Raw genomic sequence first — 23,625 nt, 5'->3', positions numbered from 1 at the left:
TTCCAGACGGAACTTGGGGGCGGAACGCACACAAACCAAACAAGGACGGTCACCGGGACATACCAACAGTGCTTACGTCCGTGATAATCTCGACACTGTACACTTCCCCATCACCCCGCGCAATAGCTTTCAGTTAAAAACCCCTCAATGGTGCACCGGATTTCGCGCACCTAGCCTCTCTACCTCGCGCCACACAATCGACTGCCTTCACGTTATGGCTTCAAGTTGTGGGTTCGACAAGGACTTGGTCTTTGGCCCCGTCGTCGACGGGTGCCGGCGGATGTTCGACTTCACTCTCGTTTTCGAAGAGGCCATCCTGACCCTGCTTCCCTCCACGCTTGGGTTTATTTGGGCCGCCATTGCCCTCCTTCGCCTTGCCCGGAGACAGAGGACGGATGTGGTTCTTGTCACTTGGCGAGAAACTGCAAACACGGTATGCATGTGACCACCAACGCCACTGCACGCGCTTGAGCACAACACCGGAAACTAACGATATTGTCCTAGTGCATTGCCCTTCTTGTCGTTCTCGTCCAGGCAGCTATCGCCATCGTCACAAGCTTGAACCCCATCATCAAAACTCCCATGACAGTGCCGACAGGTGTGCTTTCCTCGCTCCTGTCCTCACTTGTTTTAGCCCTCTTTTATTACAGAACACCGAGATCATGCCGCCCCTCCTCCGTCATTGCCGCCATACTTGGCCTCTCCCTCCCCTCCGAAGCGGCTCGTTGTCGCTCCTACTGGCTGCTACGGGAGAAGCTGCCAGCCAGTCTTTTGTTGGCCCGTATCGGCCTCAAGGCAGTTCTTTTCTTGCTCGAAGACTTGAGAAAGCCAGCCAGAGGCGCTGTAGAGAAGTCTTCAGAGGAGAAGGGCGGCGTCATTGAGAAATCTCTTTTCCAATGGTTGGTGCCACTCCTTTTGGCAGGTTATCGCAAGCCTCTGGAGTCGGAGGACCTCCGTCCCGTGGACGGCGTCATGTACTCTGCGAGCCTGGAAACAAGATTTGAACCCATTCTTACAATCAAGCGTGAGTTCAACCCTCTCCGCCCCCTGGGCTCGTTCTAACTTCACCGTTCCCGACATAGATACAGACGCGGTCACATCCAACGGTCTGGTTTTGCTGACACTGAAATGTCTGGGCCCTGCTCTGTGGTATCCCCTGCTCCCGCGAGTTGCTTTGATTGCATTCGGAGTAGCCCAGTCATTTCTCACAGGCAGCTTGCTGAACTATTTGCAAGCCGGTGACTCGTTACCCGACTCACACGGCTACGGCCTCATCGGAGCAACTGCTCTTACCTACGTCGGGACCGCGGTAGGTGCATGCCTTGCGTTCTTGTTTCTGTTATTACCGACATTGTCTAACCATTCACGTCGCAGCTCGTTACGGGTTGGTACTGGCACCACGTCTACAGATCATCCACAATTGCTCGGGGCGGCCTCGTGATGGCCGTCTTCTCCAAGATGCTGCGGCTCCCAGAAGATGCTAGCACCGAGTCCAAGGCCATGACACTCATGGTTGCCGACGTCCAACGCATCGCGACTGGCTTGAGCTACCTCCACGAATTGTGGGCAACCATCATCGAAGCAGCCGTCTTCACGTACTTGCTGCATGACCGTGTTGGACACTCAAGTCTGGTCGTCATCGGCTTGGCAATAGGTACGAGCGTCTCTCTTGTATTAACACCCCAACAGCGGGAACTGACAACGAGACGTAGTGTGCATGTTGCTCTCCTCGGTCATTTCCAAATCCGCAAGTAGGGCGCAACAGAAATGGCTCAATGCAGTCCAGTCGAGGCTCCGCGCTACCCAGAAGATGCTTTCATCTCTCAAAGCCATCAAGATGATGGGCATGGAGAGTCGCGTACACGGCTTGGTATCTAGCCTGCGGCTTGACGAGATGAGGGCCGCCAAACCGTTCCGGAAGCTGCTTACTATGACGGCGGTACTTTGTGAGTCTCCCTCTGTTCTTTCTTGTCTTTTCTATCGGGGGTCGACCATGCATATCTCGGCGACAATGTGATAGAAACATGCAGCAGCATGCTGACACTTTCTCCGGCACAGCCTACGCAACCCTGACGCTCTCCCCCCTACTGGTGTTTGGCGTGTACCTAGCGGTCACCGGCATGGACTCGTCGGCAGTGGACGCACCAAGGATGTTTACCTCGCTCGTCTTGATCGCGCTCCTTGCGTCCCCGTTGATCCACCTATTTCAGGCGCTCCCAACCTTGGGGGCTGCTTACGGATGTTTCCAGCGGTTGCACGACTTCTTGAGCCTGGAGGAACGGCCGCCAGTTGGGGATGGAGACCCGACGGTCCTTTTGCCACCTGATGTTGTGGTTTCGATTAGGAATGCCTCCCCTGGTTACGACTTGACGAAACCGCTCCTCCACGACGTGAGGCTTGACCTCAAAAAGGGTAAACACGTGGTGATCTTGGGTGCTGTGGGCACAGGGAAAACGTTACTGCTAAAGTCGATTCTGGGCGAGGCTTACGATTTAGGAGGGAAGGTTCACAGCTCTACTAGCAGCTTTGCTTACTGTTCCCAGAATCCGTGGCTGGAGAACATATCGGCCGAGTCGAACTGGATTCAGCACGCCGAAGGGGATGCAGACTGGCTGAAGCGGGTTTTGTATGCCTGCGCCCTGGATGATGTTGTCAAGCTCTCGGATTATAGCTCAGGGAAGATCGGTAGCGGCGGAACACGGCTGAGCGGAGGCCAACGCCAACGACTTGTGAGTGCACTGAAGCACGCGTTCTGGGTAGCGCTCCGGCTTTCTGACGAACTCTAGGCAATCGCAAGGGCCGTGGCTCTGAACAGAGAGATCCTCATTCTCGACGACGTCTTCAGTGCTTTGGATCCTACGACCAAGTCCAAGATTGTCAACCGCCTTCTCGGGCCAAACGGTCTAGTCCGTTCGTGCCAAATGACGGTCATATCCACAACTCATGATCGTAAGCTCGCCCCCATCTGGAAATGACCGTTTTGCTTGTCGTTTTTTGTTAACCGATTTTGTTGCGTGGGTAGGGAGTATGCTTGCTCTAGCGGATGAAGCGTATGAGATAGATGCGACAGGTCATCTTCGGCGGATCAATGTCACTATCCGACCACAGAAGTACGAGGAGGAGGAGATGGAGATTAGGCCATTCCCTTCCCTGTTACCCATCAAGGCGGACGAAAAGACAACACTTCCACCGACTGTCACTGCTACCGAATCAGCCAGCCCAACGGAGGTCGAACGAAACTGCTCCCACAACGACCGAGGACCTGCAGTCACCGACAGGCAGGTTTACAAAACATATGCTGAATCCATGGGGCTGTGGCATGCCCTGGTTTTCCTTGTTGCCGGAGTTGTCTTTGGGGTCGCTCTAAAGCTGCCAGGTAACCAATATTGTGTCTCTCCCCATACTATGCTGATGCTGACTTGACTCTCCAAGATCTTTGGATTCAGTGGTGGACCGACGCGCTTCGGACACCATCTCACCGACCCAACAACTTTTGGTTGGGTGTCTATGGTCTGCTGACAGGAATGCCCTTGTTCATTCTAGCAATATGGGTTGCGTATGGTGATCCCTTCCGCCCCTCTCCAACTTCGCATGCTAACCAACCCTCTGCTTAGGCATCTCATGCTCGTGGTGGTCCCCATTTCAGGGGTAGCTCTACACACAGATCTGCTTTCCACAGTTATAGCCGCCGCCTTCCCCTCCATCAGCCGTGTCGACACCGGCCATCTCCTCAACCGCTTCAACCAAGACCTCATGTTCATCGACACCACCCTCCCCCTAGCCCTCTTCAACACCTCCTCCGAGCTCTTCACGGGCCTCGTCCAGATCATCCTCATCGCCCTCGCCTCCCTGCAAGCCCTCTCCGTCCTCCCCCCGCTCTTCGCCGCCCTCTACCTCATCCAGCGCTTCTACCTCCGCACCTCCAAACAGCTCCGCCTCCTCGAACTCGAGACCAAAGCCGACCTGCACACCAAGCTCGCCGAAACAGCCGCCGGCATCACCACCATCCGCGCGCACGCCTGGACCCCCTCCGTGCGCGCCAGCTTCGCCGCCAGCCTCGACCGCTCCCAGGAGGGCTTCTACCTGCTCTACGCCGTCCAGCGCTGGCTGCAACTGGTGCTGGGCCTGGTCGTGGCAGGGCTGGTGCTGATTGTCACCGGGGTTGCGGTGCGGCTGAATATGGAGGCCGGCAAGGTGGCGGCGGTGGGCGCTCTTGGTGTGGCGCTGACGAATGCGACGTCGGTTGGGGAGACGCTGACGAATTTTATTGTCTCGTGGACGTCGTTGGAGACGGCGCTGGGGGCGGTGGCGCGGGTTGTGGCGTTTAAAAGGGATACGCGGCGCGAGGGTGTGGGTGGTGGGGGGGTGGGTGAGTACATGCAGGTGCCTGATAGCTGGCCGCAGACGGGGGAGGTTGAGTTTGTCAATGTGTGGGCGTCGTATGGAACTGCTGATGATGCTGGGCTGCCGGGTGGCGATGGTGACGGCTCGAGTGAGTCGGCGTGGGGTCTCAAGGGTGTCTCGGTTACCTTCAAAGCCGGCTCCAAGGTGGCCATCTGCGGTGCTACCGGATCTGGCAAGTCGACCATGCTGCTGGCAATTCTCGGCATGATTGACATCAGCGCAGGGTCCGTCATGGTAGACGGGGTGTCGATTTCGCAACTCCCGCCTGCAGCTCTCCGGCAACGGTTCGAGGTGATCTCGCAGGATTATTTCAGCTGCGCCCAGACCGTTCGGGAAGAGCTCGACCCGGATGGCAAGTTTTCGGATGAAGAGATTCGACATACCCTACAGGAGTGCGGTCTCTGGGACAAGATCTGCGACTCGACGGGCCTGACCGGGCCGAGGGAAGAACTGAACTTGTCGAACGGGGAGTCGCAGCTCCTATGTCTTGCACGAGTGATGCTTGGGAGCACACAACACCCGGAAGGGATCCTATTGCTCGACGAAGCTACTTCGAGGTACGTATTATGTCCGTGTCCGAAGGAACACACTATGGGGCTTATTGTACTAATTTGAGTAGCCTCGATGCCGAAACGGATGATAGAATACACAGGCTTGTGCTGGAGAAGCTTGGTCGGAAAACAACCTTGTCAGTATCCCACCGACCTGAGACGGCGGCCAGGTTTGAGGAGATGGTGGTGATGGACAATGGGATTATTGTGGACCGAGGCAAGACGTCAGAAGTGATGAAGCGATGCGAGCTGTTCTCACAGTGACGTTAACCGGGTTTTCGGGTGGCAGGGGGTTTTCGTAGTCATTGTTCATTAATTATTACATACCTAGCCTTGACAGCAATTCAGCTTCGGCGCTGTGGTGTCTAGCAACCTTTGGATGCCCGCATGTAAAGGTACGATTGCACTCTACATGACCACTCGACATCTTTTGGGGACATTTTCAGGGACTGACTGGTTCGACGCCGGATTGATATGCTGTTCTAACTTCTCAGTTGAAAACCTCTGCCGCAGGAGTACGTATAATCTACAAGATGGTCTCACCCGCTATGGTTGCACGTCCCCTATCTCGCATCATTCCACAAGCGGGTTAGCATTGAGCATAATGAGTCCAGGTCCAAAAGCTTTCCCTTGGCTCCTTGCGGCCATTTGCATAAAGCTCTCCGTAACGGTTCCCCATAACAAAACGTTCGGAACGCTCCTTTAATGCTCGGTCCTGTTCTTGGCACCAACGCAGCCTCACACGGCCGTTTTGTGGTTTCCCGACGTACCGCCATGGGGAGCGGAAGGTAGTATAAAACCTGGCGAGGCCTCTGTCGGCCAAAGGCTTTAGAGACCGCAAGAGTTCCTGGAACGACCTCATTATGGTGTCCATTTCGGAGGGAGTGATGGCATTAAAGTCCATATACGGGGCGCAGGGAGCTTTATCTGCCACAACTAGCCGGATGGTAAGAGCGGGGGCTTGGATCTTGTCTTCGAGCCAGCCGACAGTCGCCCACCAATCCTGCATCGCGGGTTGCCCTGCCTGAGGCCAGCTCTGGGGAAGGTATGAAGGAAAGACTAGCTCGAGGAAGCGAAGGTAGGCGAGGCAGTGAGTGGGGATGACCTCGCGTAAGAACTGGGAGGCACCGAAGCGCTCACTTGGGTAGTCGTAGGGAAGGGTAGGGCTTGCCGGCTCCTCGTAAATATCGATGAATGGCAACGCCCAGCATGGGTCGGCCCAATAATCGTGGATTATGAAATGATTGCCCGAGAAGAAGGTAAACTGGGCGTCCCGATATAGTGTACGACAGATGAGGAACAGTCGGGGCCCAGGTGGGGCCCAACAATCGCACGTAAATGAAAATGCGGCGTGGCGACGGCGGCAAAAACAACCGATGGAGGTGCGATCGCAAGATGAGCTCAGGCAAGGCGAAAACCGGTCGCGGTGTTCGCGGTCGGGCGAGTGATCCGAGTCTCTATAAAAGACGACATAACCTCGCTCCTGCCTGCTCCATGTGACTTCTCTAGTCGGCACGATCAAGTCGGTATACTCGAGGATCCGAAGGCGGAGTTCGGGCGGGAGAGTTACCAAACTGGTCTGTGATGTCGATGGCCTAGCATATGGAGCGGGGGCGATGCGAAGCACCTCCGACACAGCATCCTGGGAGGCCCGTTGGAGGCCAGGATCCGGTATTTTACAAAGGCGGATATGGCAGGCTTTCAACTGGGGTATCCGCCTGAGAGGTATTATAACCGATGCGGCAACCTCGAGTGCCCGTTCATGGTGAGGGTCAATGTCGCAGACCAAGGCGAGGTCGAGTTGTCCGCTGGTGATGAAAGACAGGTGGGTGGCAGCCGAGTGCCACTTGGCGAGTAACTGTTGCGCTGCCGCAAACTGGGCATCGCTTGCTTTGCCGTTGTCGTTGCCCTCGAGGTTTGTTGGGCTCGTGGCAAGTAGCGGGAGGTTATGGGCATTGGAGTGAAACTCTCCCTTACAGAGGAATCCGGGACCCAACCCTGTTTCGTCGCGGCCGAGGCAGCACAACGAGTAGTAGCCGCCGTGACTAAAGTCATGGTGACAGGAGGCTTGGTTGAGGACGATAGTGAGGTTCGTTAGGGATGCGAGAGCCGTCGGAGTGAGAGCGCGCAGAGGCCTGAGGGGATCCGAGGGTTCGGGGAATCCCGGCCCGGCATGGGCATAGTGAAGGATGAATCGGTTGGCCGAGTAGAGGAGAGGGGCGGCCTCAGAGTAAACGACGCGACAGGAAAGGAGCAGGCCGTGGAATGCGCTCGCCTCGGGCTGTTCCCTCGCCGGGGTCTTGCGGCCATAGAGGTCGAATTTGTGTGGAAGTTTCACGCGGTCCCACGGCACTATCCCAATGAAACTATAGATGCGGCGTCGGATGGGTGTGGTGAGGCGCAAGAGCGGCGATGGCTCCTCCATTTCCGCTTTTTCTTTTTTTCTCCCTTGGTTTTCAACGAAGTTGGTGGTGTTGGTGGGTGTTGGCGGTAGGCAGGTTCAGTTGGCTGGAATGGTTGGTTGGGGCCGTTGAGCAGCAGGTGCGGCACAGGAAAAACAGGTCGTACGTGGACAGATGAGTACCTCGAGGTTGGTGGAAGGTGGGGGTCAGACCGTCAGGGTCGGGGCCCTGGGAGGGAGTGGGGGCATTGGTAGGCCAGCCAGGCGCCGAGGGTGAGTTGAGACTTCCATTTCAGATGCGGCGCGGGCCGCACAGCAGTGTCCAGGGACGCAACATCAGAATGATCAGACAAATGTTGGGTTGATCTGGTCGCCAATCCGGACGGTCGCATTTATCGAACGAGGCTTGGTGTTTCGGCCGACGGCACGTCTAGGAGTGTTCTGCTGCTAGCGAGGTCGCTAATTGAACCAACTCAGGTACCTGGGTACCCTGGGGCGTTGGTCTTGTGCACCTATTCATCTGAAACGAAGCACAGTACGAAGTACCACGGCGGTGTACAGATTACCATACCTCAGGTAGCACACCTGACATCAGTCAACGGCCGGACCTGCTTGTGCCCCCCCCCTCCCCCTCTTTTCCTTTTGCCGGCCCGCGGCCACGGCCGCCCACGACCGCATCCGATGTGGCGCGTATCAGATGAGGCCGGGCGCATGTGTTGGAAACTACGTACTCCGACCGGCCAACACCCGATCAGTAGCGCAGCTACTACCGGTGTATGCCGAAGGGCGATGGGCTCTTGGGTGCAACCCCCTCTGAGGCCGTCAGCAGCCCAGTGGGGATACCTCTGGTACAGAAGGGCCTAGCTAGGCTAGGTAGCCAACGCCAGTCTCAGGCAGCGTCGTGGCCATGGCTGGTCTTGTTCCAGGTCCACGACGCCGCTCTCCCCTCGCTCGCCTCACCCCCCGCACGCAAAGGAGAGGAGAGAACTGTCGGAACCATGGTAGATGAGAGGAACCCGGTGATGATATAAGGTTACGATGTCTACACGGCTAATCCTCTTTGTTTTCGTGTCAACAATCAACAACCTCCTCCCACCCTCCATCACCGCACTTACAACTGCTCTTTTGTCTCTCGCCGGCCGAGAACAACCGCTACAACCTTACCTCTGCTTACTGGACGACTGTTAAACCCTTCACCTTCTGTTGTCTCCCCATTGGTTTCGTTACCTGAATCATCATATACAGCCTCTCCTTAGTTTCCCAGTTTCTATCTCTTCTCGTTCTTGACATGGCAACTCAGCTCGTCCCCGCCGCCACTGGTCTCGATGACCACAGCATGCACGAAATTGGATCTGGCAAGGGGACTACCTGGATCAAGACACGAGAGTTGGAGACACGTCCGACCTGGCGAGAGCTTGTCAATTACGGCAAGGGGTGCTGCAAATGGCTTATGTCAGACACCCAGAGGCATGCGAACTGCTTCACCAACAACATGAATCGTTGTTTAGTTGCGACACTCTGCTACCACCACTGGGATGTCAACACCAACGAAGAATACTGGGAGATTTTCCACAGCACCATCCCTCGAGTGAACTGGTTCGAGCACCTTTGGGATCACGGAAACAAAAAAGCGCCCATATGGCATTCGGCGATGAAGCAATGCAGGGGACAGCAGCGCCAGGTCCATGCCGAGGACGGCGTTCTGTTCGGGTTCGAAAGTAAGCACAAGAGGTATCCCCAGGCGGGACAGGAACAGTTACGCATGGTCGTCCACGGCTTCGCTGTCGGGGAGGTTGCTCCCAGGCAGTGGGAGATTTGCGAAAATTGCTTAACCGTCGGGCGGACCCCAGGCATAAACGTCAGGTTCCTTGAGAGCAATGCCAGCGATCTCGACGCCGAAGATAATTCGTACGAGCTAGTGCAAAACATACAGCAGCAGCAGGAGTACCAACGGCAACAGAAGTCTCGACCGAGCACGGCGTCAACTACTTATGGTAGTGACGTGGTCAGCAGAGAAGAATTCCTCCGTATCGAAGCCAAGATGACAGCCGAGGCGGCCAAGGGCAAGCCTCCGGCTCAAGATCAGCCGTCTCGGGACGGAAACCCCTCAGCGAACCCGATCGACCGTCTCACTCGAGGCATGTCGGGACTCTCCGTTGGCCGCCGCGGCCCGGCTCCGCCCCCTGGATATCCCGGCGCCCGGCAGTTCTCCGGCCAGGCCGCGACTGGCAACTCGGCTCGGAACCCGACAATCGTGGGCCGACCATCTCCAGCTCCACCCGCAACCATGGGTCGGAACCCCGCCGCCAAGCCACTGGCCGGGAAGCCTGCTGGCCCTGGCCCGAACGGAGGTGCTCGGCCGTCTGGAGGTACTCGGCCGTCTGGAGGTGCTCGGCCGTCTGGAGGTGCTCGGCCGTCTGGAGGTGCTCGGCCGTCTGGCGGCCCTGGCCCGAACGGAGGTCCTCGGCCGTCTGGCGGCCCAGGTGCAAACTACCGCAAGTGAGGAGGGCACTGAGAGCTGGGGTTTCGAGGATGGTTGACATTTCCGAGGTCAAGAGGTGACTTCTCTAGTTGGCTGGCCCAACTCCGAGCCCAGGACCTACCCCTTGATTTCCATAGCTGCCTACCCATGTATAACTACTTAGTATTAGACACACTGGCGAGCCCCTATCTTTCCGCTAGTCATAGTTCAATCAATCTATTACTAGGACTGTCGTGTGCCTTCGTGATGGTGAGGTAGCATATGTGTTCCAGTTGTGAATGCCCTCAATTTTGACCATGTCGATGTTGGTTGTTTTAGGATGCCGCAATGAGACGGACAGTTTGGCGTCGGGTGCTTTTGGCGTAAGTGAACAAGCAACGCCTCCCTTTCGAAGCGCAACACCGGACTCTGGGAATATTCATTGGAAATAATTATGGACTCGTGCCTAGGTTGGTAATATGGCGATGGACAGGTCGGCGAGGCGCAACGCAGGCAAGGGTGGCTGTCATGATTGGACCCCTCCTGCATCAACAACTAACAAATATCGTGGCTTGAGGGGGTATTCAGGGGACCTTTATGCAGTACCGACCCGTTCCGTGAGGGATGACGGCAGTGTGCCTGTCTGTCCAGCGGTTAGTCGCATGTCATGGCCGTAGAATCAGCAAATTCCCGCGTTATTTATAACAACCTGCAAGATTCACCGTGCGCCTTCCTCCTCGTGCGGCAAGGCACATGCAGGCCAGACCTTCCTGCAGCAATAACGCACAGTTGGGATATCGAGTGGGGGTTTCACCGCTTCTGTGAACGTGGTCGCGAGGAAGGCGCGAGGAAGCGGATGAGCCGCGATTCGCTGCGGCCGCCGGGTAACTGTCCGTCCACTCGCCGAGGGAGGGCTCAAACATGGTTGGCCCATGTTCCTTCCTCGGAGGCTTGGGGCTACCTAATTATTGAGATTCATCGAAATAGGTCCCTCCGTTTCCGCACTCTGCCGCCGAATGTCGCCACCCGGACCAAAGGCTGAGGAGTGAGCAACTAAGTTGAAGGGTAGGTTAAGTACTTATAAAATGGCCGGTGCCCACAAAGATGGATAAGCAACAATGGATGCCAAATATAAATAAACTACTACCAAGCAACGCTGCCCTCAACCCTCAATCAAATCAATATGGACCCTCATGGTGGCGCGGCTCGAGCACTCAGGCCCCTCCTTCCCCGATTGGAACCTGTTAGGGGCCCTCCTGACCCTGACGAGGTCATCCAATTGCCCCCTCCGAGGGCGCATACGAAGATTGCTTGTGATGGTTGTCGGCGGCGGAAGATCAAGGTTAGAAATTGTAACATCAACAAGACAATACCACATGCACTGGCTGACCCTGTTCATCCTCCAACCCCAGTGTAACGGGAGACGTCCGGTCTGCTCGGTGTGTGCAGCCAACGGCGGAATTTGCGTCTACTACCTCAGCGCCGACCCCAACGAGTCGCGGCCGTCGGCCATAAAGCGGAAGTATGGCGAGGCACAGGACCGCGTGTCCAGTCACGAGCAGCTCTACCATCTACTCAAGACCCGGACGCAACCGGAGGTGACCGAGATCCTACACCGGATCCGCGCCGGCATTGATGTCGAATCCATATTGCGCTACGTCAGAGACGGCGATCTTCTTCTGCAGCTGCACTTGTTCCCGGAGACGAGACTACGCTACACATTCCCCGAGTTTGCCAGCTGGCCTACCGTGTTCCGCGACCCTACTGACCCTTATTTGGAGGCTCAGCTACTTGACTTTGACGCAGGACCTCATTCCCAGCGTCATGGCATCTCGTCGGCACCTAGACCCGCGGTACCCAGCCCACACTTGCACATCTACCAGATTCCCTACCACGCCGCACAAATGGTTGATCCGCGGCTGTCCTCGGTCAAGGCCGCCATGTGGACTTCAGTCACAAACGACGATGCGCTCTTTTCGCAGCTCCTCGCTGTCTACTTCCAATTTGAATACTCCAGGACTCGCCTATTCCAGAAAGACTTGTTCCTAGATGATCTTGTCCGCGGTAGACGCAGGTTCTGCTCGCCCCTACTCGTGAATTGCATTTTGGCCAATGCCGCCGTGAGATGGGTTTTGCTTTTCGACACTTCATACCAACCAAGGAGGTCACTGCTGACTGTTCATCGTGGTTGATCCAGCATGGGCTCACAAGTGACCCTCATCGCGTCGAATTCTGGGCGCCACGCTCGCTCCCTTACGCCTTCCTAGCCGAGGCAAAGAGGTTGTGGGACATCGAGGCCAACGGAGAGCCAAGGCTGACAACAATCCACGCCGCTCTTTCCCTGACGCTGAGATACGGCGCTGACGGCGCCGACAAGATCGGCCTCCCTTTCATGCTAAAGGCACTAGAATTGGCCGAGCAGATGGACCTCTTCACCCGGACCGAGAAGGGTGACTCCAAAATGAGTCTTGCTCGGACCTTTACCGCATGGGCTGTTTTCTCTTACCAAGGGTTGGTGCTGCCTCAGAACGGTGGACTGATTAACCACGTTGAGCTGACTGGCGGTCATTAGAATGACTCTGTATTACATGCATAGGGCCCCGCTTGCTTCAATCCCGCCCGTCACGCCCCTCCCAGACTATGCCTCGATTTCCAAACTCACTGGCGAGGTGCATGTGAAGTACCCTGTCCAGCCGTATCTTACACCTATACATCTTGGTGTTGCTTTCCGAGCCCAGATCGAGCTTAATCTGATCATGCTCGAGATCAACCAGACCGCGTGCGATGCCGGAACGCCGGGAACCGCTCCTCCCACACTACGGCAAGCTCTCGAGTTCTACCACAGACTTGAATCCTGGTACAGGGCCCTCCCCCAAGAGCTCCAGCCGAGCAGGGTGGTCATGCCGCATCATTTACAGATCCAGTGCGTCCCCCCCGACCCCTCCACAATGCCCCTAACTAACCTCAGACAGCATGGAATACTGCCTCGTGCTGATCAACCTCTTCGAGCCGTGGATGAACGGACCGGACGCGGACCTTCTAGTGGGGCCATCGGCGTCATCACCCCGCGAGCCCCAGCCCGACGGCAGCAACCACACCACGATCCGAGACATCGGCACACGTGCTCGCGCCCGTCTCGAGACACTCATCCGCATCTACTACCTGCGCCACAGCTTCGACGCCCTGGACGTCATGCTGATCATGTTCCTCCTCCTGCTGGGCTCCATCTCGGTGCGCGTGCTCACCTCACCACCACAACCCTCATCACCACCCCAACCCCAATCCCAACCCCCATCATCAACAACCACCACCACCACCCCACCCAACAAACCCACCAACCCCCCCAACCGCAACGCCTCCACCTTCCTCCTCTGCGCCAAGGGCCTGCACGACCAAGGCCGCAACCAGTACCTCGGCACCCTGATGTTTGACCTGCTGTCGCGCCTGGTCGATGGTGCTGCGGATAGCGCGCTGCGTGCCGACCTGGCGCGGGTGGCGGCCGAGTTTCGAGGGGTCGGGGTCAAGCGGGAGTACGTGCATATGGAGTGGCCGGTGTATCGGTGGGTTGATGGGGAGGGGAGGGGGTTGGGGGTTTTGGTGGGGGGTGGTGAGGATGGGGGGGAGGGGGGGATTGTTGGGGATGGGGATGGGGACAGTGTGGAGAGTGGTGGTGGTGATGGTGGTGGTGGGAGCTAGAGGAGGGCTGCGTGGGAAATAACTAGGGGGTTAGGGGTTGATGTTTTGAATGAAAAGGGGGGTGTTGTTTTGTTGTTTTGGTGGGGAAAGGGCACTCGGATTAAGCTGCCAAGACACTTCAAACTTGCTCGGAAGGAGTTGAATCAGGAAATAACCCTTCTCAGATTCCTAAGGCGAATCCTTCGTACGTATCTCACTATTTATGGGAAAGAGATTGTCTTGGGTTGCACCCATCGGAGGGGCTGCTGCAGCCGTTTAGCCTATTGCTCTCAGAAAGTAATCACGGAGGGTTTGTGAGTGTGGGAGGCAGCCAGAATTCAAGAATTGTAACCCGGTAGAAGTAAGCGCTGTCTGTAGTGTGAAGTCAGATATTTCTCAGATCGACTTTAACTACAGCTCTGCCCCTTTCCTCAACCAACATCGAATCCAACCTCTCAATTACCCAACACCCAACCCAACCCACACCTTCAACACCACCGCCCCTCAACCAACTAACAACTTCAACACCACACCATCACAATGCTCCCTCACCTCCCCTCCCTCACCATCCTCCTCCCCCTCCTCCTCTCCACCCTCCCCAGCACCCTCGCCACCCCCCACCAAAACCAAAACAGCCACCAACACATCCCTCGCCAACCAACCCCCAACCCGCTCGACTACCTCGACCCGACCCTAAGCAACCTCTACCGCACCCCGGACCTCGTCCCCGCCTCGGAACCATGCGGCGCCGCCGTCCTCGACGGGACGCTCTCCTTCCCGCACGCGCGCTTCACCGACGCCCTGGCGGGCGCGCTCAACTGCACCCATAAGCTGGTGTTTCGGGATATACCGGTGGGGATGGTGGTTACGATCATTGCGGTGGGCTTGCAGGGGAAGGCGAGGGTTGGGGAGGGGGCGTGGTTGGAGAGGGCGGAGGTGGGGGTGGGGTATTTTCCGGTGAGTTTCCAGTTTGTGTTTGTTTGTTTGACTTTGGGGGTTGGTTTGTTTGGGCGTTTTGGGGAGGTTGCCTCTTGGGGGGTGAAAGGGTGACGGACTGAGCTGATGGTGTGTGCTTACCTAGGGCGCTGAATCGACCTCGACCGAGGTGCAGACGGATCGAGCGGTTGAGGACCTGAGGAGCACGTATTCTGGCCCGTACGAGGACACATTCCACCTAATAATGAACGTCTTTCCGGCGGAGGATGACCCGCGGACGACGAGAGCGAGCACGAGCTGTGCCACGGCCGAGGACCAGCCCGAGATGGAAGTCAGCTTCTCGCTTTCGTCGTCGCATGGTGAGGTCGATTCTGATGACGAGGCCATGTATCGGTCTACCGTCTCGGATGTGCGCTTTGGGTTTCATGTCATATGGGGTGTGTGTGATGAGTAGACTTCTGGGGCACTCTGACTGAAACCGCCTGGTGCGTGTGCGAGAATATATCACCATATCAGGAAAACGCAATGGATGCCATGAGCTACGGAGCATGTAACCAACAACTATCAATAGGGACTCAATAATATGATGACCCGCCTCAGTGCCATGGATCATTCAGAAGCTTATCGCCGGTCGGGACACACCTAAACATCCCAATCGTCTCCCTCCCCACTCTCAAGTGCATAGACAGTGTCTTGTACGTGATTCGGGACAATATCCTTAACCTGATGCTGAAGAGCCTTGGAGACACTCTGGCCCTCTGAGGGCTAGCAACTTGATAGAACGGCGTCCCTTTTGCACATGATGCGCGCAGCATTGCCCTTCCCCCTCGGAAGTCGGCAATTTCCAGCGCCTAATACGGAAACGTCGTGTTCTTCTTTATCTTCATTGAACGGAAAGATGATGTTACGGGGCTAACATGACCGTTCCTTGTCTATCATGAATCCTAGGTAGGTATTTCAGACACATATTGAGCAAACACGATCTTTGTCTCTTAGAGATCAGAAAGCCCCGGGCCGCCACTCTCATTCCGGGCTATGTGCCACCTTCTTCCACCTTCCACAGTGTGTTCAAATCGGCACCTGACATGAGGTACTTGCCTCGACTAAGTTCGCCTGATTTCGTCCCGACAGCAGCCCGCCGAGCAACGGTTTGCCCGCGCACTTCTGCATTCCTTTAAAAACGCCTCCTCGCTCTCATGGCCGCTCTAATTACAAACGGCATCCAGAACCCGCGCGCTCGACCACACCAAAACCTTTCTACATCACAATTTCAGAACACCAAACTCTTCGATTTTCCGCGATCACCGCTATACGCCAAAATGGCGGGAGACCGTGTTTTTGACATCCTTACCACGGACGTGGCGAAGCTCCAGGCGCTCATGGCAAGCGGCAAGGTTACGTCTGTTGACATCGTTGAAGCATCGCTTGATCAAATTCACAAACACAATGCCAAAGGCCTCAAACTCAATGCCATGATTAACACAACGCCGCAGGAACTCGCCCTCTCCATTGCCAAGGATCTAGACGTCGAAAGATCCCAGGGCAAAATCCGCGGCCCGCTTCACGGGATTCCAATCACCATCAAGGACAACATCATGACCGGACCCGAGTTTCAAATGCCCACAACCGTTGGCTCGGCCGCCCTCGAATCCGCTATGGCCGAAAAGAATGCCCCGATCGTTGGCATGGTTGGTTTATTCTTCCCTCACCACGAACAATAATGCTGACGGTACAAGTTGGTGAACGCGGGCGCCATCATCATTGGGAAGGCGAACCTTTCGGTAAGTCGGTCATGGTCTCAGAAGATCAAGACAGCAGAAACTGACCACCTTCCCGTGCAGGAAATGGCCGGGTGGAAAGGTTTTGGCATTACAACCGGTTGGTCAGCCGTAGGTGGTCAAACCCAAACACCCTACATCGTCGGGGGTGTCGCGCCCGGCGAAAAGCTGCTTGGCCACTCGGTATGTGCTCGCTTCGAGGTACTCAAAACGCTGGCTCACCATAATTATAGACCCCCGCCGGCTCGTCATCTGGAAGCGCTGTAGGCGTGGCTGCCGGCTTTGCCCCTGTTGCTTTGGCTACGGAAACCGACGGGTCCATCGTGCAACCAGCCACCCGGGCATCTCTGTACGGGCTGAAAGCAACTGTCGGTTTAATTCCCACCGAGGGAACCTCCCCTTGGAGTTCCCTCACCGACAGCATAGGCGGCATGGCGCGGACACCAGGTGACCTTGCCAACCTGTTGGGGGTCCTGTTGAACGACACGGACCTATCCGCTCGCACCGCTACCGACATATGGGAGGGGCAGAGAGTCGGCTTTGTCGATCCCACCTTGTGGGGTTTCGCGCCTTTTATCTGCAACCCCGACAGCGTCCTCACCTATCAGGAGCGCCGTGGGCTTGCCGATGCCGCAAACATAATCTCGCGGAATGGGGGTGTCGTCGAACAGCCCGTGCGTCTAACCTCGATGGACGAGCTGGTCCTCGACGGCGAAGACGCGCTGGAGCAGTTATGGAGTACGCGTCAATGATCCTTCTATTGCGAGTAGCTACGACGGCACGACTGACTCAACCCTCCAGATCACGACTTCGAGCCGGCGTGGGATCAATTCCTCTCGGGGTACAAGGATGCGCCGGTGCGCACCTTGGCCCAGTTGGTGAAGTTCAACAGTGAACATGCGGATATTGCTCTCCCACCCGGTGCGTGAATCGGAACACACCGAAACTGAATATCTTACTGATAAACACGGTCTAGTCCACCCCGGTCAACAGCTGCTAGAGGGCGCGCTCAACGACAAGCTCACCAAGGAAAAATATGCCGAAGGGGTCAAGATCCTCCGACAAGCGGCCCGTGTCAACGGAATTGACAAGACTCTTACCGACTTCAACCTGGATGTAATCATCGGTCCCATGGACGGTAGGATCCCAACCGTTGCCGCCGCCGCCGGATATCCCGTTGGCACCATGCCGCTTGGCTATTCCAAAACCAACGGCAGACCGTTCGGGGCCTGTATTATTTCCGGTGCCGGGGGCGAAGCAAAGATTCTGAGGGCCATGAATGCCTGGCATGCTACCATGCCTAGTAGAGAGGCCCCACCGCAGCTGGTCAACGAACATTGACATGAGGCTTCCAGTAGGTGTCCGATCTCATGTATCGTATCCTAGATGACGTTGTACAAGATAGCCTACCAGGGAGTCATTATAGGCAGCTTCTGTATATAGCATGAGCCAGGGGTTCACAGCTCAGGGTGTCCATCAGATATACAACTTCATCCCCAGTGGTTCAATAATGAATGAATGAATGGCTGGCCAGCGGGTACACTAAGTACAAAATGCGCAGACAGAAGAAGACCCCCTCCCGAACTACTATACCTCCCCACCCTAAACCAGCACCCCCTTCCCATTCCCCACCCAGCCCGTAGTTCTGCGACCCCATCTCATAAATCAAATTGCTTAGGGGGCAGCGGCGCAGTTGGCGTTGGGCACCACGAGGGCAGCCTCACAGCCGTGGTCGCAGTGGTGGTTCCACGCAATGGCGCCCTCCGCCTGGCAGTTGTAGATGGAGTCGTAGAGGATCGTGCTGTTGCTGGGGTCCTGCCCGGCGGCGGTGGCCGCGGCCTCGAGGGTGGCCTGGTCATAGCCTGGAAAGGGTCAGTGTCAGGGTAGGGCTATATACAGGTATCATCGTGTTGTGAGATGAAGAGAGGGCGAGAGGACATACCGAACTCCTGGTTGGTCAGCGTCCAGCCGCACACGTCGTACGGGAAGTTGCAGGCCTTGACGAAGTCGGCCGAGGCGCCGGTGATGGTGGCGGCGAGGGCCACGGCGACGGAGGTGAACTTGACCATTTTGAATGGAGCTGAGTTGTTGAGCTGAAAGAGGCTTTGGTTGGCTGTGATGTGATGTGTGAGAGTAGACTGAAGATCTGGGGATGTTGAGAGAAACAGTCGGGAGGCCAGCCTCATATTTATAGCCCATCTTCTCGAGCAAGACCTGGCGGTAAGTCGGTCTCTTGATCCGTGAAGTGCGTATTCTCTCGTCATCCCGAACTCTTCTCGTCACCTGAACGGCCAGTCAGCATCCTGCTTTGGAATCCCAACACCTGCGCCTCCTCGCCTCCAAACTCTTTCCCATGCCATCACATGGTGTGATAGGATTCAATAGTTCGAAGGGTGAGCGAGAGACGGTCCGTGAAGCCGTCGTCAGCCGCGGTTGGGTGTATGTGCTCGGCGGTGTCCGCGCTCGGGTCGAGATTAAGGGGACAAACCAATGACCGGTGAGTAACCCACCCGCATGCTTGGTGCTTTAATGTGCAGGGGATAGAGGAGCTGGATCCTCCCCGGTTACCGGATACCAGGTTTGCTAAAGGAGGCGGTCACACAGCATGACGGTAGAGTGAGTGAAGAAGGGTAGATTAGGCACAGGTTGCCAGCACCTGCGACCTGCCGTTGTGTGAATATGTTGCCGAGAGTTACTTCTACCGCAGCGGCCGCTCTGGGGCGCCGGGGCCCATCCCAGTCTAAGTGTCGAACCAGCGGTCTGAGTTTCCCCCCCAACTCTTTCTGTGGGAGCAACGCTGCCGACACGAAAGGCGAAGACCCTTTGTCGAGTAGGGAATGCGGTAGGGCTCGGCCCAAGAAGCCGGACCGGACATAAGCTGACGCTGGTCGAAAGACTCGAGCGTGACGAGGTTCACCCGGGTACCTCCGTGCCCACCAAGTGACGAGGGTCAATGGGAGGTGTGGTAGCTGTCACATCTCGCTTGAACCCGGTAGCCGGGTCTTCGACGACACATTGGTGGACACGCCCGGTACCACGTAATCGAGATAGGGCTGGGCTGAGAAAGCAAACCTCGCTAAGCTTCTGTCAAACCCGGTTCTGAGGGAGCATCAGGATGCGCGTACCACACTCGACGTCCGCAAGGGGTAAACGATCGCCTCAGCTCGAGCGAGTTGGGTGTCCCACGTGGAACAGAGCGCAAAGGTTGCAGTTCTGAGTGTCATCTGAACGTTCACGACCGTTACACAAGGGGGGATTCACGGCCCGATGACTTGGCCGGCCCATCTTTCCGAGCCTCAAGGACATTGCTTCAACTTGCATGATTATGTTATATTCTCTAGCGTTAAGCTCCATATATCAAGTAGCATTCCTGGGCCGGACAGAGAGAAATTGGTAATTCTCGGCAGCCTACACACAATAAGAGGTTCCATTCTCGCAACTCAATGCCAAACCAATGCATAACTATCTTCCTCCAAGTGAACTCCCGAGGCACACGGAAGACGGGTGGGATGATCTTGGCAAGCCACTTTACCGAACGGTGAGGCTCGTTGGGACGCCAATCGCGGCTTACCCGGCAGCTGACGGACGTGACACAGGGGATAAGCAAGGGCAAGTCGGGCGTGAGTGAGCCCCCTCGCTGCAATCGGCCGGCTGCAGCATATCTTCCTTCTCAACCAACGGTGAAGGGACCGCGAACACGAGGCCGGGTGGGGGAACCCGGATGGACCGGGAAGCCGGCAAGGCTCTTGGTTGTGCTGTTGGGTTCTTTTTGACCGGATGCCGGTGTCACCTCTGTTCCAATGTAAATTCCATGCAAAGTTGCCCGAGGTTAACCGTTAATTTCCATCTCTTAAAGAGCGATTCTAATAGAGGTGTACCTTGGAATATAATCACTCCCATTGATCAGCAATCCAGTTGAGGGAGATTTAAATGGACTTTCCCAAGAATAGCTATTGTCGTCGTGAACTGCAGAAAGAGAATTTCCCCTATGCGGGATAGAATCTTAATATAATAATATCTAATATTTGGGAAATCAAAAACCTTGACAAAAAGATCACCCGTGCAAAAAGAAGAGCATCGTCCAAGCACGTCCCCCGTCAGAACGGAATGTACAGGCCATCCCATCTTCAATATCAGTTGCTATCGCCATGAAAAATGAAACCCCCGCCGCGTCCCGACTCGTCGACCAATTCGGCACGCAAATTCCCCAATTCCTTGCTCATCAACTCCCGGTTGGCATTCTCCTGAAGGCATTCAAAGTCGAGCAGCTTCGCCCCTGCTTCGGTAACGAGGAAGTTGTACCGGTTCACATCCCCATGTACCAGTCCTAACTCGTGGAGCTTCCCTAGAGCGGTCTCACAGGTGCTCAGGTCCTGGAAGGAAGCTGGGCGTCCCTCAGTTTTCTCCAGCAGAAACCCCATGATGCGTCCATTCTCGTGAACATGGGCCAGAAAGCGCGGGGCCAGTCCGGAACCCTCAAGCAACTGATATGCCCTCGTTTCTTGTTCGATGCGAGGCAGTTCCCATTCGAAACGGGCGATTTTGGCGATCACGGTGGCCGGTGGCGGGGAGGCGAGTTGGGGGATCGAGGGCGAGACAGCTTCGAAAGCCATTGCCGTGAGCTGTTTCGTCTTCTCCAGCTCGAGGCAATCGACTTTGGTATGATGCCATTGGCACTTGACTCCAGCGAGGGTTCGGTTCAACAGGGAGGTCGTCAAGTCGCCGCTGGCTTTATCTCGTGAGATGTTGGCCACGGTCCATTCCTCGTGATATGGAAGAGGGGGTAGGGACTGGATGGGAAATGAAAGTGTGCATCTGTCAAGGGTTCCGGGAGCGATGACGAGATATTTGACCCGGTTCCCGATTCGCAGTCGGTATTCGCTTGCAAAAGAATTGTCATCGTCCACCTCCATGGACAGGATGACGGGCTGCAAGGGCGGATTTGTCGTATCCATTGGATCACTCGATGGGCCAACACACGCGCATCGAAAAGCTGTCAGAGCGGTCGGAGGAATCGCGCGGGGTGAAATCGGAAGTGATGGCTCAAGAAACCAACAGCCTCGGTCGCCAAGGCAACCAACCGCACCCAAATCCGGGCGTGGAAAGGTACATAGGTACCTAGGTAGGTAGGTAGGTAGGTAACTAACAGCTAGCCTTTGGGGTGAACAATACAATACCGCTACCACGCGGCTTGCTTGTGTTCACCACTTAGGTATTTGGCGCCACTTTCAATTATGCCTGCCGCCGCTCGTTCAACCACTCTCAATCCGGGAGCGATCCTCCTCTTTACCACTGTCTTTGGAAATTCGGAAATGCCGTGCGCCGAATCAAAGTACTAGAGGTCGTCTTATGGTCCGGCTTCAGGAGACGATGCGCCCCCGTCATCACCATTACCATCGTCATCATGATCGTAGTCAAATCGGTAATACACCTTGTGCCAATCACCGAGCTTCGGCTCCTCTCGACCGTTCGCATAGAGGCTCTCGTACCGAGCGCCCATCACAAAACGTTCGGCACGTTGCTTGATGGCCGCCTTTTCCCCCGACAGCCAAGCTTTGCCCGAGTCCTCGGAGCGGGCACAGCGGGCTTGTGATTCTTCGGTAAACTCCCAAGGGTAGGCGAGCGTGGCGAAGAACCGGGCAAGGCCATCCTCCTTGGCTAGCGGTACCAGAGGCTCCAGGAGATCCATGTAAGCTTTCATTGTCGCGTCCCCCCCGTCGGCGGTTATCGTGCTCCTGTATGTTGATGGATCTCCGTAGAGCGTGTCCAAGACGACTAGCCGCATAGTGAGTGCTGACGGGTTAATCTTCCCTCGGAGCCAGGAGACCGTTGCCCGCCAGTCCTGCATGGCGGGGTGTTGGGATTCGGGCCAGGTAGGAGGGCGGTAGCAAGGAAAGACCAACTCGAGAAAGCGGAGGTGGGCGAGCGAGTGCGTGGGTACGACGTCTCGCAGGAACTGGGAGGCGGCCAGCCGCGGGCTGTAGTAGGGATATGTAGGGACGGGCCCTTCCGAGTGGTCATCAAGCAACGGTACCTGCCAGGGTAGGCATGCGCTGTAGTCGTGAATGACGAAGCGGTTGCTGGAGAAGAAAACGAACTGGGCATCCTCGTACAGCGCGCGGCAGATGAGGAACAGAGGCCGTGGTGGAGCCCAGCACTCGCAGTCAAGCGTGAAGGCCGCGTGGCGACGACGACAGAAGCAACCATTCATCGGTGGCCCGTTGCTGAGCCATGCACGGAGCGAGCAAGCGAAGAAGCGGGTGTCATTGCGATCGCTTGGGATGCCGTCGCGGCGGGCATCGAACCGGCGGCAGAACACGGCGTATTGGGGTTCCTGCCGGCTCCATGTCACCTCTCTCCTTGGGGTCACCAAATCCGTGTACTGGAGAATACGGATGCGGAGTTCACGTGGAAGGGTCGTCAGGGTTACCCTCTTTGACGGCTCTAGGGACGGCGTGGGAATACCGCACGCGTGTAAGACAGTGTCCCGAGCAATCTGCTGTAACCGGCCATCCGGCCTTTTGGCCAACCTGACATCGCATCTTTTTAGATGCGACGGCGGGAGGAGGCGGATCGGCGCGACGGCAGACTCGGCTATCTGTAGCGCTTGCGGATGTTTGGGGTTGATGTCGCAAACCAAGGAGAGCGTAAGGCGGCCGGGATCAGTCATGGACAAGTGGGCGGCGGCGGCATGCCAGTCTCTTAGTATCGTCCGGGCCGTCGCCAGCTCTTGCTCCTCACCGGACCCGGACGCGGCCGGACTCAGGAGTGGGAGTTGATGTATTGAACCCCGGTGTGACCGCTTGCAGTGGTGCTTCCAATGCGGGTAATGGAACATGCCATACGAGTCAAGGTAATGGTACCCTTCGAGACAACAGCTGCCAAAGGAGGTACTCGGCTGGTGGCAAGAAGCCTGGTTGAGCACGACCTTGAGATTAGAGAGGGATAGAATTGACGGCGTAGTCAGAGCGCGCAGCGGTCGGAGCGAGTCTGGGTCCGCGCGCGAGTAGTGTAAGACGAACCAGTTGGCCGAGTAGACCAGAGCAGCCGCCTCGGCGTGGAGAGCGCGACAGGAAAGGAGCAGGCCATGAAAGACGCTCATTTCGATGGTCTCTCCCCACCCATGATGCCCAGCTGGTCGGCCATGCAAATCGAATCGGTAGGGATCCCCGGGGTCCCACGATGCCAAACCAACAAAATGGTAGATGAGGCGTCTAATGGCCGGGGGGAGGCGCAAAAGAGGCGGTGATGGCAATAACGGCAGTGGTGGTGGCGTCCGGGGATCAGTCATATCTGCGACACAGAGCGGATTCGAACAAGTATGTTGAGTGGTAGGTATGCTGAGGTCGGAAACTGGGGGTTTGGGTAACCTGCAGGACAGGCCCAAAGGACGCCTTTTCCGACGTGAGGCACAGCGCC

The 23,625-nt window shown here is 56.5% G+C and overlaps 9 protein-coding genes across 9 annotated transcripts; 5 read left to right on the top strand and 4 right to left on the bottom strand.

Moving 5' to 3' along the window:
• Nucleotides 1-43: 43 nt before the first annotated feature.
• On the top strand, nt 44-5,407 carry B0H64DRAFT_346375 (putative multidrug resistance protein MDR). The gene is made up of 11 exons (XM_062801332.1): nt 44-433; nt 505-1,024; nt 1,083-1,309; nt 1,375-1,654; nt 1,713-1,946; nt 2,059-2,729; nt 2,787-2,949; nt 3,023-3,376; nt 3,433-3,556; nt 3,615-4,961; nt 5,024-5,407. Exons 1-11 carry the CDS (start codon nt 215-217, stop codon nt 5,217-5,219), a joined length of 4,335 nt encoding a protein of 1,444 aa, XP_062657193.1. The 5' UTR covers nt 44-214; the 3' UTR covers nt 5,220-5,407.
• On the bottom strand, nt 5,408-7,544 carry B0H64DRAFT_405252 (uncharacterized protein). The gene has a single exon (XM_062804433.1). The coding sequence runs from the start codon at nt 7,378-7,380 to the stop codon at nt 5,545-5,547; it is 1,836 nt and encodes a 611-aa protein (XP_062657192.1). The 5' UTR covers nt 7,381-7,544; the 3' UTR covers nt 5,408-5,544.
• A 972-nt stretch (nt 7,545-8,516) lies between these two features.
• B0H64DRAFT_218337 (uncharacterized protein) lies at nt 8,517-10,078 on the top strand. The gene is made up of 2 exons (XM_062799540.1): nt 8,517-9,074; nt 9,207-10,078. The coding sequence occupies exons 1-2, from the start codon at nt 8,645-8,647 to the stop codon at nt 9,857-9,859; spliced, it is 1,083 nt and encodes a 360-aa protein (XP_062657191.1). The 5' UTR covers nt 8,517-8,644; the 3' UTR covers nt 9,860-10,078.
• Nucleotides 10,079-10,856: 778 nt separating this feature from the next.
• Nucleotides 10,857-13,847, top strand: B0H64DRAFT_364455 (uncharacterized protein). The gene is made up of 5 exons (XM_062801836.1): nt 10,857-11,159; nt 11,230-11,937; nt 12,015-12,328; nt 12,390-12,740; nt 12,790-13,847. The coding sequence occupies exons 1-5, from the start codon at nt 11,001-11,003 to the stop codon at nt 13,511-13,513; spliced, it is 2,256 nt and encodes a 751-aa protein (XP_062657190.1). The 5' UTR covers nt 10,857-11,000; the 3' UTR covers nt 13,514-13,847.
• Nucleotides 13,833-15,000, top strand: B0H64DRAFT_477178 (uncharacterized protein). The gene is made up of 2 exons (XM_062808188.1): nt 13,833-14,449; nt 14,574-15,000. Exons 1-2 carry the CDS (start codon nt 14,033-14,035, stop codon nt 14,880-14,882), a joined length of 726 nt encoding a protein of 241 aa, XP_062657189.1. The 5' UTR covers nt 13,833-14,032; the 3' UTR covers nt 14,883-15,000.
• A 747-nt stretch (nt 15,001-15,747) lies between these two features.
• Nucleotides 15,748-17,783, top strand: B0H64DRAFT_426210 (amidase signature domain-containing protein; the record flags this gene model as incomplete). The annotated part of the gene is made up of 6 exons (XM_062805723.1): nt 15,748-16,116; nt 16,165-16,209; nt 16,270-16,389; nt 16,440-16,944; nt 17,008-17,127; nt 17,183-17,783. The coding sequence occupies 6 exons, from the start codon at nt 15,748-15,750 to the stop codon at nt 17,545-17,547; spliced, it is 1,524 nt and encodes a 507-aa protein (XP_062657188.1). The 3' UTR covers nt 17,548-17,783.
• Nucleotides 17,784-17,820: 37 nt separating this feature from the next.
• Nucleotides 17,821-18,677, bottom strand: B0H64DRAFT_218255 (uncharacterized protein). Its single transcript, XM_062799539.1, has 2 exons — nt 18,149-18,677; nt 17,821-18,068 (listed from the first exon to the last, which is right to left on the bottom strand). Exons 1-2 carry the CDS (start codon nt 18,468-18,470, stop codon nt 17,881-17,883), a joined length of 510 nt encoding a protein of 169 aa, XP_062657187.1. The 5' UTR covers nt 18,471-18,677; the 3' UTR covers nt 17,821-17,880.
• A 1,482-nt stretch (nt 18,678-20,159) lies between these two features.
• Nucleotides 20,160-21,357, bottom strand: B0H64DRAFT_218247 (alpha-galactosidase A). The gene has a single exon (XM_062799538.1). The coding sequence runs from the start codon at nt 21,159-21,161 to the stop codon at nt 20,340-20,342; it is 822 nt and encodes a 273-aa protein (XP_062657186.1). The 5' UTR covers nt 21,162-21,357; the 3' UTR covers nt 20,160-20,339.
• A 196-nt stretch (nt 21,358-21,553) lies between these two features.
• On the bottom strand, nt 21,554-23,556 carry B0H64DRAFT_364449 (uncharacterized protein; the record flags this gene model as incomplete). Its single annotated transcript, XM_062801835.1, has 1 exon — nt 21,554-23,556. The coding sequence occupies exon 1, from the start codon at nt 23,495-23,497 to the stop codon at nt 21,554-21,556; it is 1,944 nt and encodes a 647-aa protein (XP_062657185.1). The 5' UTR covers nt 23,498-23,556.
• Between the last annotated feature and the right edge of the window lie 69 nt (nt 23,557-23,625).

Source organism: Chaetomium fimeti (assembly GCF_033439085.1).
Source record: "Chaetomium fimeti strain CBS 168.71 chromosome Unknown B0H64scaffold_6, whole genome shotgun sequence".
NCBI lineage: Eukaryota > Fungi > Ascomycota > Sordariomycetes > Sordariales > Chaetomiaceae > Chaetomium > Chaetomium fimeti.
Note: the sequence above shows the minus strand (reverse complement) of the source record. Positions and strands in the feature narration are given on the sequence as shown.